This window comes from Panicum hallii, chromosome 4, assembly GCF_002211085.1.
Source record: "Panicum hallii strain FIL2 chromosome 4, PHallii_v3.1, whole genome shotgun sequence".
Taxonomy (NCBI): Eukaryota; Viridiplantae; Streptophyta; class Magnoliopsida; order Poales; family Poaceae; genus Panicum; species Panicum hallii.
Window position 1 is genome coordinate 40,202,041 of NC_038045.1, and position 14,402 is coordinate 40,216,442.

The 14,402-nt window shown below is 47.8% G+C and overlaps 1 protein-coding gene across 1 annotated transcript; it reads right to left on the bottom strand.

The window, feature by feature from the left end:
- Positions 1 to 528: 528 nt before the first annotated feature.
- Positions 529 to 3,076, bottom strand: LOC112890053 (protein translocase subunit SecA). The gene is made up of 5 exons (XM_025956883.1): positions 2,824 to 3,076; positions 2,573 to 2,721; positions 2,293 to 2,454; positions 1,354 to 1,469; positions 529 to 979 (listed from the first exon to the last, which is right to left on the bottom strand). The coding sequence occupies exons 1-5, from the start codon at positions 2,975 to 2,977 to the stop codon at positions 961 to 963; spliced, it is 600 nt and encodes a 199-aa protein (XP_025812668.1). The 5' UTR covers positions 2,978 to 3,076; the 3' UTR covers positions 529 to 960.
- Between the last annotated feature and the right edge of the window lie 11,326 nt (positions 3,077 to 14,402).

The window sequence follows — 14,402 nt, forward strand, 5'->3', positions numbered from 1 at the left end:
AGGCTGAAATAGTAATGTTGGAGACCCATTTTGAGTTTGGATGCCTTCATAGGTCACTTGTTGGAGACAGTCTAAGAGGGTGTTTACTGTCGAAGGTTTATTTACTAATTAGAAGTATTAAATATAAATTAATTATAAAACTAATTACCATAGATGAAGGAACGAATCTATTAGGCATAATTAGTCCATAATTTGATAATGTAGTGCTACAGTAAATATATGCTAATGGTGGATTAATTAGACTTTATAGATTCATCTCGCAAATTAGCACCCATCTATGTAATTAGTTTTATAATTACCTCATGTTTAGTCCTAATTAGCATCCGAAGATTCGACGTGATAAGAACTGAACTTTAATCCATGTAACCAAACACCCCCTAAGCCTAGGCGCTGCACGCTTCTACTAGTACAGGATGCACAATATTTGCAGGTTTCTTGAGTAGCCAACAAAACAGATTAACAGCGTTTTTCAAAAAAAGAAAAAGGAAATGAAAAACAGAAACAGAATAATGCCCAGTGGGAGCCAAATTTCATCAATGATAAGATGCGAAGCAAAAGCCAGTTGCTTTATTCAGATTCATCCATCATATCTCCTTATGCCACCTAGAACAGAAAATGTTGGGCAACAGTAAAGCCTAAAACATACTCAGGCCTGTATGAGAACTCTGAACAAACTAAATGGATGCTACTAAGATTCATCAGCAAGGATGAATAAAATCAACCAAGAAATCAAGCAATTCAAGCAAAGGTCCCCCCCCCCAACAACCAAGTACAGGGCTCATGCATGGTGTTTTACAAGTTTAAAAGTCACATGCTCGGCTGCTCGCACGGTTTGCTGTCCAGGAAATAGCCGCATGCTCACATTGAGAATTGCCAAAAAGCTTTTGTCGATCACAGCAAACCTAAATGCTGCCTCCGGCCTTCATCATGTGCAAGCAAACGAAAGCATGGTTGTTCACCTTATGAAGCTCCACAGCACCTTCACATTTGAGGCAGCAAAGAACAAACTGTCATGATAATGCGAGGACAATAAACTAGATTATGGTCGCCAGCAAGAATCCGTAGACTTCAAAACTAATGCCTACTATTGTCAAAATCCCTAGACTTCAAAAGTTATCCTTTTGTCAAAATCTACTTAGTCATATTCCACAACATATAATACTACAATGTTATACTATTACACTAAAATCATTCATATTCATATAAAAGAACAATTATGCAATGTGCCGATCATTATCCATGAGTAAACCATACTGCAGGCATTACAGCACATGTGAATCGCAGCAATAGAAAATGTCATCAATCAAAGAGCGGCATGGCAGTTTAGTAATGGAACTAGTTCTTGAAGCAAACCTTTTATATCGTTTCTTAGAACCACATGGGCAGAGAGCATTCCTACTTATCTGACCACTCTTCGCCAGATTAGATTGGCCGACATCCATTGGTGTAGAACCCATTAGATTTTGGATCTACAAACAATAAAACAAAGGTATGGTTAGAAATATCAAACGATCCAGCACAATGGAAAAAGAAAAAACTAAATGAAAACGCAGTCAAGGAGATCGAAATCAGGTGTTAATAGAAGAAGAAAAAAATAGAATATTATATAATGCCATCCAACACTTTTCACAACCCAAATGGGTTACTCAGAGCGCTTTACAAAGTTCCTTAAATATAATCCAGAAAGTTGTTTATAATGAAGCAGACATGAAAAATAGCATGTGTGAATGGAGCAAGATCAGAAGTCAGATATATCAAACATGACCACACAAAAACTGAAAACAAAATGAGAAAAGGGTACAAAAAGCCTAATCAGCCTGCTGCTACCGAATTATGTCGACACCATGACATACCAATTAAGACGTTTAATTATGAAAAATTTCAAGCTAATATGGAAAAACTAGGGTACTGCATTTCCTTCTTTATAAATCTGTAACATCACACGTCACTTTTGGTATGATATAATTTCCTTTATCCAGCTGAATGTGCCTACAACTTTACATTACTCAAAATATGCACTCTACTAGTACATTCTGTTTTTGCCTCCCCTCACTCTCTTGTATGTCTTTATTTGTTAGCCTTGATTCTCTATGATGTCCATTTCTGCCTCTTCAATGCATTGTAGAATTATAGACTATAATTCAAATTGAACAAACTAACAATCCCCGATACCCCTCAAGAGTGTATTTTGCAGTCATCTCACACAAGCTTAATAACACACATAGCGCCATATCCCACACAAGCTTAATAACACACAAAGCTCCATATCCATGTCGGTCTTCTTATAGTTACCTCATTAAATGTCTTTGGCAATGGCTTTCCTTCTTCCTTGAGCTTTACCATCTTCTTCTGTGCCTCTTTCGCCCATGTATATTTGGCCAGTATGTGCTCCACATCAGCAATCGTGCAGTTGCAGTGCTTGGTCGCGTTAATCTTGTCACTGTTTTTTAGTTTCTGAAGAAAAATTACAGCTCAGACAATCAATCAATCTCCAACACAAATGCCAAGCCCTCTATTACCCCCCCCCCCCACCAAAAAAAGGAAAAGAAAGGAAAATCAAATCAGTGTGTACCTCGCCAGTGGGGTCGATGGCGCCGAGGTAGCGCAGCACGGCGGAGTGCTTCTCGAAGGCGTTGACGACGGTGGCCTCGCTGGCCCGCCCGGCGACGAAGTTCTTGAACGTCCCCACCTTCCTCGCCGTCTCCATCGTGTCCGCGAACTCTGTAAATCAGACCCAATCCGCAGAGTTGGTCATGCCGCCGCGTCGCCGTTAGCCTAGCCAGAGAGGAGCCGAAGCAGAGCTCGGGCGCATCGTCGACTTACTGATGAGGGTGAAGGAGTCTGCCTCGGAGGCCTCGGGCTTCTTGCCGGTGAAGGTGGACTTGATCTTGTCGAACCAGCCGAGGGAGGCGAGGTGCGGGGTCGACGAGATGCTGCGGTAGGGGTTCAAGAGGTGGAGCGCCCGTCGGGAGGCCATGGGTGCCGTCTCCGGTGAGCCGCCGGCGGCGAGGCGGGGTGCGGTTTCTTGCTGGGATTTATTGCGGCGACGGCGAGGAGGAGAAAGGAAGGTGCGTAAGATGGGCTTTCAAGAAAGCGTGAACAGTAAAACGCGCACGTTTAGGCCTTTTGACGGCCCAAATGAGGCTCAAAATGTTTCTTGGCCCAAAAAGTAAAGTGGGTTTTAATAAGGGGAAGAAATTGAGCTCGCCTCCATTTAGATTTTCCATTTCCTTTTTTAGTTTTAAGCATCACACTCTCGTTGATTCAGACCATACGCCGGCTCCATAGTTCAAGTAGTTACCACATTTTGTAAAGAAAAAAGTTACCACTTACCAGTAGCTTCCTTCGTCGCAACTCGCAAGGAATATCTTCACCTGTGCGCATAAGAGCAAATTACTTGGACTGGTTGGTTGCCCCAAAAAGTGAACTAACATAAGATCCTGTCTAATTTAAAGCGGTCGATGAAGAATGGGGGAGTTCGTTGTGGAGGTCAACCACCAATTTACATGGTGGTCACATTACCCACTCATCTTTACCATATTTACCATAAATTTGTCAATCCTCACCTAGTCACCTTGGACTTCGCGGGAGCTGTAGATGGAATATGGTTGCGTGAAATTGAGGGAGGATCTCACCCTCCACGCCAGTGCACGTGCGCGGTGGCCCTGTGCGGCGCCTGCACGGCGCGGCAGGCGGCTGGAGCTTGGCCCCTGCGCGAGATGGCCGGGGTGGCGAAGAAGGGCGGGCGGCGGCTAGGGCGAGATGCGGGGATCGGGAGGCGACAGGGGAGTTGGGAGGCTAGGAGGGGGGTGTCGGTGTTTTACCGCCACGCCCGTCGAAGGATACACCCAAAGTGGTGAGTTTGTTGGTAGGGTGTCGCCGAGATCAGGATTTCGAAGATGCAAGGAACATAAAGTTTAAATAGGTCCGGACCGCCGAGAGCGTAATACCCTACGTCTGGTTTGTATTGCTTTAGGTGTTGACGTTGTGTCTCCTGCATGAGGCACGAGTTGTCCCTCATGCTCCTGTGAAATCATAATCCTAACTAGATACGAGTTTAGAAGTTCTACCTGAGTACTACTTAGATAGTTTCTTTCTATTCCAAAGGCCATGTCCCTCCCCTTATCAAGATTTTGGGCGGCATGTGCCTGTGTGGGACGGCGGTGGGATGAGAGTGAGCTATTGAGTTTTTTTTCCTAAAAGGAAAGATTGGAATTTAGTATTTAAATCATGTACATAGGATATGCTACATATAATTTTTTTAAAAAATAGATACTCTTGAATTTGACGGGTCCGCCCCGACCGAGAGAACTGTTGCAATGACGAGTGATATATGCAAAGGCTACACCGCACTATTATCAGATTCACAAAATGTTCCATTTGAAATCAAAATGAGGATGTCGAGCACATGGCTAGCTACTTTCATTTTACCACTGAATTGTTCAACCGCTTTCTCTAAGTAGTTATCTAAATGTAGTCATACTCCATTTCGTATTTCTCGCTAGCTAAAAGATAGATAACGAAAATGGTTTTCTAGAGTGTACACAACATATATAGAAAAGGTGTTCAAGAGTGAAAATATATAGAAATTAATTTTTATGCAGAAGGCTCTCTAAATGATAATTTCTAAGTGATAATTTAAAGAGTGAAATTTAGAAAGACTCTTGGAGATACCGTAAGACTGGAAATGCTGTAAGGCAGGCAGTGGCATGAAGAAGTTTCCAATTCAGGGGCGAAAACAATCATAATGTGCCAAATCAGTGGTACGGTAAAAAGGAAGAACCTCCCCAAACAACATGCTCCGATCCTGTACACGTACGTGCTGCCCAGGAAGAAGCAGCATCGAATCAACAGTGGAAAGTGAAGACGAGTGAGTATGTACACGGAACAGTTGAAGAACGAGCTAGAGGCCTAGGCGGTTCGCCCTGCAGGCTGGAGGGCGAGCCTCTCCCTGGCGTCGGCGAGCGCCTCCTCGAGGTCGCCCCACAAGGCCTCCAGCCGCTGCCGCTCCTTCTTCGCGTCGCCGGCGACGGCCCGCAGCCTCCTCCGGACGGAGCCGGCAGCGCCCTTCCGGGCGTAGAACGCACCGTCGTCGTCGTCATCATCGGCCGGAGGAAGTAGTGGTGGTGGCCCATGCACACCAGCGGCCGCCGCCGCCCTCCGCGGAGCGCGGCGCCTGCCGCGGGACGCCGCGGCGATCTGGCCCTGGAGCCGGCCGCGCTTCGCGTCGATGCGCGACAGCGCCTCCCGCACGTCCTCGTGCCAGCGCTCGAGGTCCTCGACCTCGAAGCCCGCGCCCGCCAGGAGCCCGGCGAGCGACGACGACCCCTTCGCGCCGCCGTGCGGGGAGGGCGCCGCCGCCACCTCCATTGTCGCCGTCGTACGTGATATCGCTTCGCGCTGTGCGTGTGGCAACTGCCGCCAACACGTACGAAAGCGAACTGGAACCGGGCGGGTGCGCGGTAGCGCACGGGACGGCGACGACGAGGAGGCACCGGTGGTAAATAGACGGGAGGAGATAAGTGGGCGGCGTGATGGCCGCGGATGCGGCGGTTGCGCCCTGCGCGTGCACTAACGCGCCGTGGGCACTCGGAACGCCAAGGTTATGCGCCGCGCTGCTGCTGCGTGAAGGGGCAGCACGTGTACTTGCGGTTATGCTTAGCACATAGCAAGGTTATACGTCCATTGTATTTCAGATTTTCAGTGCTCACATCTCCTTAAATTAATGAAATCAAGAAGCTCATCAGTCATCTCCTGACATCTTTCCCAAGCACAGACCTGAAAGACGAAGCATCGGAGTACTAGGCTCCCACGCGCAACAGTATAAGTATCTCTTACACGGGGTCACATTTGTCACTCTGCTTTGAGGGCCCATCTGTCACGAAAATAACTACTTTTAATTTCCTTGAATCTGCTAATAATAAGAGGTTATCCTATACATGTGGTGCTCTCCAGTTGACTTCTCATGTGGTCTCAAAAAAAAAAAGTCTTCTCATGTTCCCCGCCCTTGAACTGCTAGCTATGTAATCACTTACAGTTATGCTGTGCAAAATTTTAAATTTTATTTTTGAAGCTAGCTGTAATGGATGTAGAATTTCTTTTTTATTGCTTTTGTATACACTCCCTACAAATTCCACTTTACTTGTTCGGCAATAATCTGTCCAATGGAAATAAACGATGTTAACTCCATAACTGCATACTTGCATAGAAAGCATGTGTATGTTATACAAACAAACTTTTATTTACAGTTTTGCTCTAAACTTGTCGTGTATTTCTTTTCTAAAGAATTAAACTTTTAGATATATTTTTTGAAAAGATCTCAGCAAAACTGAACTTTGCATGTCTTCGCATTACCAGTCGTCTATGGTTTACGTTTTCTCTTGTATGAGATACGCCAGTAGCTATAGCTTTAACATGGCTTTGCATAATCGGTCTTTGGTTTACTCCATGACCTCCCTTGTTTACATGAGATCCTTGGGATGGTATAGATCAGAGTACCTCCTTGGTCGGTTAATTCTGGGTACCGAAGAGATAGATGCAGCCACAACAACCACGTGTCACTTCCAATATAGCAAGATGTTTTAATCTGTAACCATACAGGCCAAATAGCATGCTTGCTTAACTAACATGAATTGGAGTCAAGCATAGCTTTCACCTTGTAAGGTTGTTCGAAAGAAAGAGTAAACGTTGTTGGCTCGATACGGACCTATCACATCTACTGGAGACCTGTTTGGGAACGAGAACAATATTCCTGGTTTGAGGTTGCAATCCGTCGTTAGAGTGTTTGACACTTTGGACGAGCTTGCGTAGAGCAAAGAGGTTGATAGTTCAAATCGCAGAAAAAGAATCACATAGGGGATAAATTTACATGTTGTGTAATAGCATTTAGCACCCTATGCGCGATTACTGATTAAAGAAAATCATAAGGTCTTGTGTGGGTTTTTTTTGCTTCAACCTGACAAACAAGATTTGCACGGTGCAAGAAAAGATGTACTATGTTGGTTCTCTTGGTGTTCCGAAAAAGAAGGGCAAGGATTCCTTATGTAAAAGTTGATGTAACGGCTTAACCCAGGTGCCGTGCATTTTCATTATATAGATGGATTTTATAACCAATCGTGGTATAGGAGATTGTTACATGAAATAGGACTTTAATGTGCACACAACTAATCAAATATCACATATCTCTAGCAAGTGAACACAACTAATCAAACATAACATATCTCTGGCTATTTTTAATTTTAGCATATGCTAATCAAGATATTTTCTGTATCTGATCCATATGTTGACTCGTACTCTTCCAACACAAACCATTTTTTAGCTTTGCTAGCGAGTCTCAAGAGCATGGAACCGCATCAAACATCAATTCTATCTACTGTGCGGATTTGTATCAAAAGCAATGGCTAGGCATGCTTATTGTTCATCAAAATTAAAATACAATTGACTCTACATGGAGTTTTGGATCAAAACCATGCAACCAACAATAGGGAAGGGTATGTGCAATTTCAAACAAATGGCGCATGGCTGCATATTGCATAAAACATCACAGTGCAGATTTAGATCAATACGAACAGCTAGGGTTTCATACCTTTATCTTGGCATGGCTTGGGGTGGAGAAGTGGGTGGACAAAGGTTCTTTGCACGGCTCGATGATGGCCGGAGCAGTGGGCAAGTTCTTGGAACTGGAGCTCGGCTCAGGAAAGGAGGAGCAGGTCGGGGACGTCGGGGGCGGCAATCCTTGTGGGGTCTGCACCAGGTGAAGGAGGAGGATATGGATGTTAAGTGATGATTGGATGAAATTGCGTAGAGTCAAGAGGTTATAGTCCAAATCGCGGAAAAAGAATCACAGTGGGAATCTTCCGGACGTGGAAAAAATTTACATATTGTGTAATAGCACTTAGCACCATGCACGGTTAAAGGAAATCATAAGGGTTTGTTTGGATTTTTTTTTTGCTTCAACCTGACAAAACAAGATTTGCACGGTGCAAGGAAGATGTATGTTTGGTTCTCTTGGTGTTTCGGAAAAAAGCAAGGATTCCTTGTGTAGAAGTTGATGTAACGGCTTAACCCATAGAGGCGCTGGACATTTTCATTATATAGATGGCTGTTATAACCAGCCATGGTAGGGTAGTATCTCCGTATAGGAGATTGTTACATGGAATAGGACTCTAAGAGCATCTCCATTAGTTTCTAATAAATCTTTCTCAATAATCAGCTAATGGGAATGTCCCAATATCTCTTTTATACATACTAGGTGAGTTGCTTTTGCAGTTCTACAATAATATTATTCAATCTAACTACCATATACGCAGATTTAGGGTGGATTATTAGCTCGGTCCAATAACTATTTAGAAAAAGTGAAATATAGAGGGAATATGTTGGAACACTATTTTCACACCAACTCCCTCTATATATTCGAGGCAAAGAATGGAATCAAAGTTTGATTGTCTAGGAAAATACATATTATCATATGGTAGGATTGAAAGAAAGAGTTCCATATATGTTTGTCTCCTATATTTTTTAATCAAGCTACTAATTTAATTATACTCTCTCCATCTCGTGAAGGGTGCAATCCTAGCATTTAAAAAAAATCCCATAAACGAGTGTAATCCTAAGAATTGAACAAATTTAGTGGTCAGATTTGATTTGCATACTAAAATTAGCTTCTATCCTTGATTTTTGGTAGTCTCGTTACACCACTAACATGTTTGAAAAAAAATATAATTTCATTCTTCATAGGATGGAGGGAGTATGTGTTTCCAACTCGCATGGGAAATCAAACTACCGATTTTGCATATTTTTAATCCCAAAATTATATTTGCTATATGAAAAAAATACAAACTACTCCTTTAAGTATGGTCAAAGTCCAGATAAACCCCTTGACTATTTATTTCTTGATTCAATTTGCTCTCTTAACTATTTCATTTGGTTCAATTTACCATATGATACCATTATCATTTTTGTGTCTCCATACACTAGTGGAATCTTAATTTATGATTTTGCACGGAGAGGACATCACAACGTATATCGAAAAAATATATTATGATTTTTTTCATCATTATTTTTTCTATAATTTGTGTTGTAAGGGTTAATCTATTATCAAATGACATACCCTATCAAAATAATGATTTAAAAATCATGATATATTTTTCTAAAATATTTTATGATATTTGCTATCATCCGCAAAAATTTTAACTTAAGAGTTCACTTATGCATGGATAAATAAAAAATAAATCTTATTAAGGGGTAAAGGATCAAATGATATAGTTTTAGGGGTAAATTAAATAAAAAAATTGTTTAGGAGATTATTTAGACTTTGTCTATACTTGAAGAGAGTAAACTTTTTCTAATTAATTATATCCGGTAGACTGGTATGGATTTGTTGGTTTGTATACGGAACTTAGATTTTCATAAAATCAATGGCTCGTATTCTTTTCTTTTTCTTTTCATAAAATCAATGGATCTTTTGAGGTAATATGCAGTATAGACCGTTAAATCTTTATAAAATCAAAATCTGCTGGTGTATATTTTCATAAAGTCAAAGTTCGCTGGTGTATATTCGTTCTCTTTTTTGGATCAACATGATAATTTCCAGGTGATCTTAGCCAACACTGTGGTTTCTTTTAACATTATTCTATAAAGAAGAAGATAATAGATGAACCACATTGTCAGTACATATGGACAGCGGTACCTCCTGCTAGGGTGTCCAGGCCCTAAGCGTCTCACCATTCGTAATCTCCCCCTCGTCTTATGGGTGACGTGGCACACGGCCCGGGCCTAACAGCTGGGATCGTGGTCTCCGGACCTTCGCCTTGCTCTTAAAGGACCGGGGCCTCCACGTGCCCATGAAGGCAGGGAGACTCTCGGGTGGCTCCCGCGGACCCGGACTCCCCAGGGAGGTCAGGAGCCGCCACGTGTGGAGACCAGACCTCCACGGGCCTGACCGCTCCGACCGGCCTTGGAGGTCCGGACCCCTCCCCCCAGGGAAGGGTCAGGTGCCGCCACGTGCCGCCTCCGCGGTCGTCGCAGGGCTGGCCCTGCCGCGTGCCCATGGTGCAAGGCCTTTCGCGGGTCTTCAGCCCAACCACCACCTTGAATGCTGGTTGCTGGGCCGGGCGCGCCAAAGTCAAAAGGTATGGCCTGCCACTGACACACAAGGTAGGGAGGCTGACACCACGGTAAGCCTGCCTGTTTCCAAGGTGGCGCGTCGTAACACCGAATACTGTGCGCAAGCAGCGTACAGTCCCGTCGCGGCGTCGCGCACACGCGTAATGATGGCCTGCTGCAGGTGGGCTGAGGTGTGCGCTGTAACAGTGCACACGGAGGCGACAGCGCGATAGGGTTTGCGTGACTTCTACGCCTGTCAGAGGATCTTGACCCAGCAGTGGCAGCACGACGCACACTGTGGGGTATCACTGACAGCGGTCACTGTGCCTACAAGGCAGCACACGACCATATCAAGGCTGTGGATATGCACACTATCTTTCCAACCAAGAAGACTACAGGGAAGAGCTAGAGATGGAGACCCCTATATCTCATAGAGTAGGCTCCTGTTGGCCGGGGCCACCTGTCGGGGCCCCGCACAGTGTAAGCACCTCCCTTGAACTATAAAAGGGAGAATGCACTCGTTAGGACACACGCATCTCAACCGGACGGATCTCAGGTTCACAAGGCCAGATCCAGGCTTCCTCAAGCAATACAAACACCAAAGTGGACGTAGGGTATTACGCTCTAATAGCCCGAACCACACTAAATCCTTGTGTTTTTCCTGCGTCCGACCACCCATCGATCGAGTGCTCCTAGGTCTCCTCCAAACCCATCCTTAACTAGGATTAGGCGGGTGCTTTCCGCCCCCCAGCTGGAGATTTCCTCCGACATTTGGCGCGCCAGGTAGAGGACCTAGGTTTGGTTTGCGCTCGGTCGACCCACAAAGACCACAATGGCACGGGAAGATGATCACCACGACCTCCAGTTGGGTGAGAAAGTGGCGTCCACGACGCCACACGTCTCACACCGCCCTACGTCCAGGGTGGCAGCGCAGGTAGCTCCACAGCGCACTGCGGCACGGGCCTCTGCGGCCCAATCGGTGCCCCCACCGAATGGGCCGCTCATGGCAGCTAGGGAGTTGCTTCGCAACCCCCCTGGGGAGGCGGCCTCGCCCGACGCCCAGAAGCAATGGCGTGACGACGTCGACCGCCTCCTCAACCTGGCGTAAGGTTCCCCATGTTCAGTGGAGGGATCTGTTTCCAGGCAACGCTGTCGCCAGGGCGGCGCATCCGGTTCTATGCACTCACCATCAGTGAGGAGTGCACGGACCGAGGACCTTCGGGCGGAGCTCAACCGCAGACGTGCGGGAGAGGACGCCCGTGTCTCCATCGAGCGGGCGCGTGGTCGCCGGCTCAGCATCAAGGGTCGTGACCTCGATGATGAATTCGCTGCGGTGGCTCCGGCGCCGCAGGGACCTATCCAGGCACCGGTGTCCGGGGTGGGCTTCGCAGCGCTTGCAGACCACCTTCGCGCGGTCGTCTGGCTGTCCAAGTTTCGGCCGCACCTGCCCGAAAAGTATGACGGGTCCACCAACCCGTCAGAATTCCTGCAGGTCTACATCACCGCTATCATGGCGGCCGGAGGTAACGACGCCGTTATGGTAAGTTACTTTCATGTAGCCTTGACCGGGCCAGCCCGGACCTGGCTCATGAACCTTACTCCAGGATCCGTCCGATTCTGGGGTGAGCTTTGCGCACAGTTTACGGCAAATTTTGCCAGTGCGTATCAGCAGCACGGTGTGGAGGCCCACCTCCACACCGTGAGGTAGCAACCCGGAGAGACCCTCCGGGCCTTAATCTTCCGCTTCACCAAGGTGCGTGGAACTATTCCACGTATCTCCGATGCGTCTATTATCACGGCTTTCCGCCAGGGGGTCCGTGATGAGAAAATGCTGGAGAAGCTGGCGACCCACCAGGTGGAAACTGTCACCACCTTGTTCGCTTTGGCGGACAAATGCGCCAGGGCAGCAGAAGGCTGTGCATGGCACTCTGCAACCCAGGCAGGACCCGCTCAGACGAGTGGGCCCAGTGTCGCTGCCCCTGGCAGCAACAAGAAGAAGAACAAGAAGAGCCGTGGCTTTGACAAGTCACGGATCGGGGGTCTGGCTGTTGCTGCGGCAACGACCGGGGGCCAGAATCCCCGCGGCAAGCGCCCACGGCAATAGCGCACCGACCCCGGGTCGTGCCCTATTCATCCTGTGGCTCGCCACAGCGCCACCGAGTGCCGCGAGAGCCAAAAACTCGCGGAGCACCTCAGCAAGAGGCGTGACCAAGCTTCAAGGGAAGGCTCTCCCCTCCGCGGCGGTCCAGCAAGGAGAAGGCCTCCGACGCCAATGCGGCCGCGACGGAGAGGGAATTGGGGTATCAAACCCCCAACAAAGACCTCAAGGGTCTCTTCCACCAGTCCGACTCCGAGTCCGGTGGTGACGAGCGCTGCAAGAAGCTGTACGTGATGTACGGCGGCAGTTCGGAGCTCGTCTCCCGGCGGGACATCAAGACCCTTCGCCAAGAGGTCCTCTCGGTGAAACCGGCGACGCTGAAGGCGGCGTCCCACCAGCGGTGGAAGAACATCACTATCTCCTTCGGGCCGTCGGACTACTCGGAGAACATGGCGGGAGCTGGTGTGCTACCGCTTTTCACGGCACCCACCATCGCCAACGTCCGCCTCCACCACGTGCTGATCGACGGAGGTGCAGGCCTCAGCGTCATCAGCTATGCAGCGTTCAAACACCTGCAGATCCCGGAGTCCAAGATGACTCCTTCGCGCCCATTCTTCGGAGTGAGTCCGGACCCAGTGTACCCGGTGGGGACCATCTCCCTACCGGTTACATTCAGGACGGAGGACAACTTCCTTACCGAGAACGTACAGTTCGAGGTTGCGGAGGTTAACCTCCCCTTCAACGCCATCATCGGAAGACCGGCCCTGTACCGGTTCATGGCCATTGCCCATTATGGGTACCTGGTCCTGAAGATGCCTTCTTCGGCAGGCGTCCTCACCATCCAGAGCGACCGAGCCGCTGCCATCGTGGCGGTCAAAAAACTCCATGCGTTGGCAACAGGGCTAGCACCTGCAGTTGGCGCCCAGGGGTCCAACCCCTCTACCTCGCGTGCCAAGGCTCTGGCCAAGGCACCCAAGGTCCGTCTGTCCGATACGGACGATGTACCCGTGAAGACTGTCCAGGTCGGAGCGGAGACCTCCTAGACCACCCGCATTGGTAGGAATCTGGGAGAGAAATAGGAAAGCGCGCTCATCGCCTTCCTCTGGGCAAATGTTGACGTGTTCGACTGGGAACCATCACAGATGCCCGGGATCCCTAGGGAGGTGATTGAGCATCATCTGAAGATCCACCCAGATGCCAGGCCGGTCCGGTAGAAGCCACGCAAGCAGTCCATCGAGCGGCAAAACTTCATCCGTGAAGAGGTCCGCAAGCTACTACAGGCTGGCTTCATCGAGGAGGTCTATCACCCAGTGTGGTTGGCCAATTCGGTCATTGTCCCCAAGGCCAACGGGAAGCTTCGGATGTGCATTGACTACACCAATCTTAATAAGGCATGTCCCAAAGACCCTTATCCACTTCCGCGTATAGACCAGATTGTAGACTCCACCTCCGGGTGTGATTTGCTATCTTTCATAGATGCCTATTCTGGTTTTCACCAAATCAAAATGGCTAGGGATGATAGGAAGCATACTGTCTTTGTAGCAGTGGATGGTCTTTATTGTTATATAGTAATGCCTTATGGATTGTTTAATGCTCTACCCACCTTTGCTCGTGCAATGAACATCACTTTAGGTGATTTGGTTAGAGAAATAGTTGAGGTGTATGTTGATGACATCGTAGTCAAGACTAGAGAATCAAATTCCCTCCTAGAAAATTTAGCTCAAGTCTTCGACAAGCTATGAGCGACCTCCACCAAGCTTAACCCCGAGAAATGCGTCTTCAGCGTGTCGGCGGGAAAGCTCCTTAGTTTCTTGGTCTCCCACCGGGGGATCAAAGCCAACCCGGATAAGGTCCGGGCGATCGAGGCAATGAGACCCCCTGCGCGCCTCAAGGATGTACAGAGGTTAACGGGGTCCCTTGCAGCCCTCAGCCGCTTCATTTCGAGGCTGGCAGAGAGGGCACTCCCCTTCTTCAAGCTGATGAGGGGTCCGGTCCATTCACATGGACTGAAGAGGCAGAACGTGCCTTCCAAGAGATGAAGCGGTACCTCACCTCCTTGCCGGTCCTGGTCGCATCGGACCCAGGTGAGACACTGTTCCTTTATCTTGCAGCGACGGCCGAAGTGATCAGCATGGTGCTGGTCACCGAGAGGTCCAAGCATCTCCCGCAGGGGGCCCCCGCGGACCCTCCTGCAAGAGAG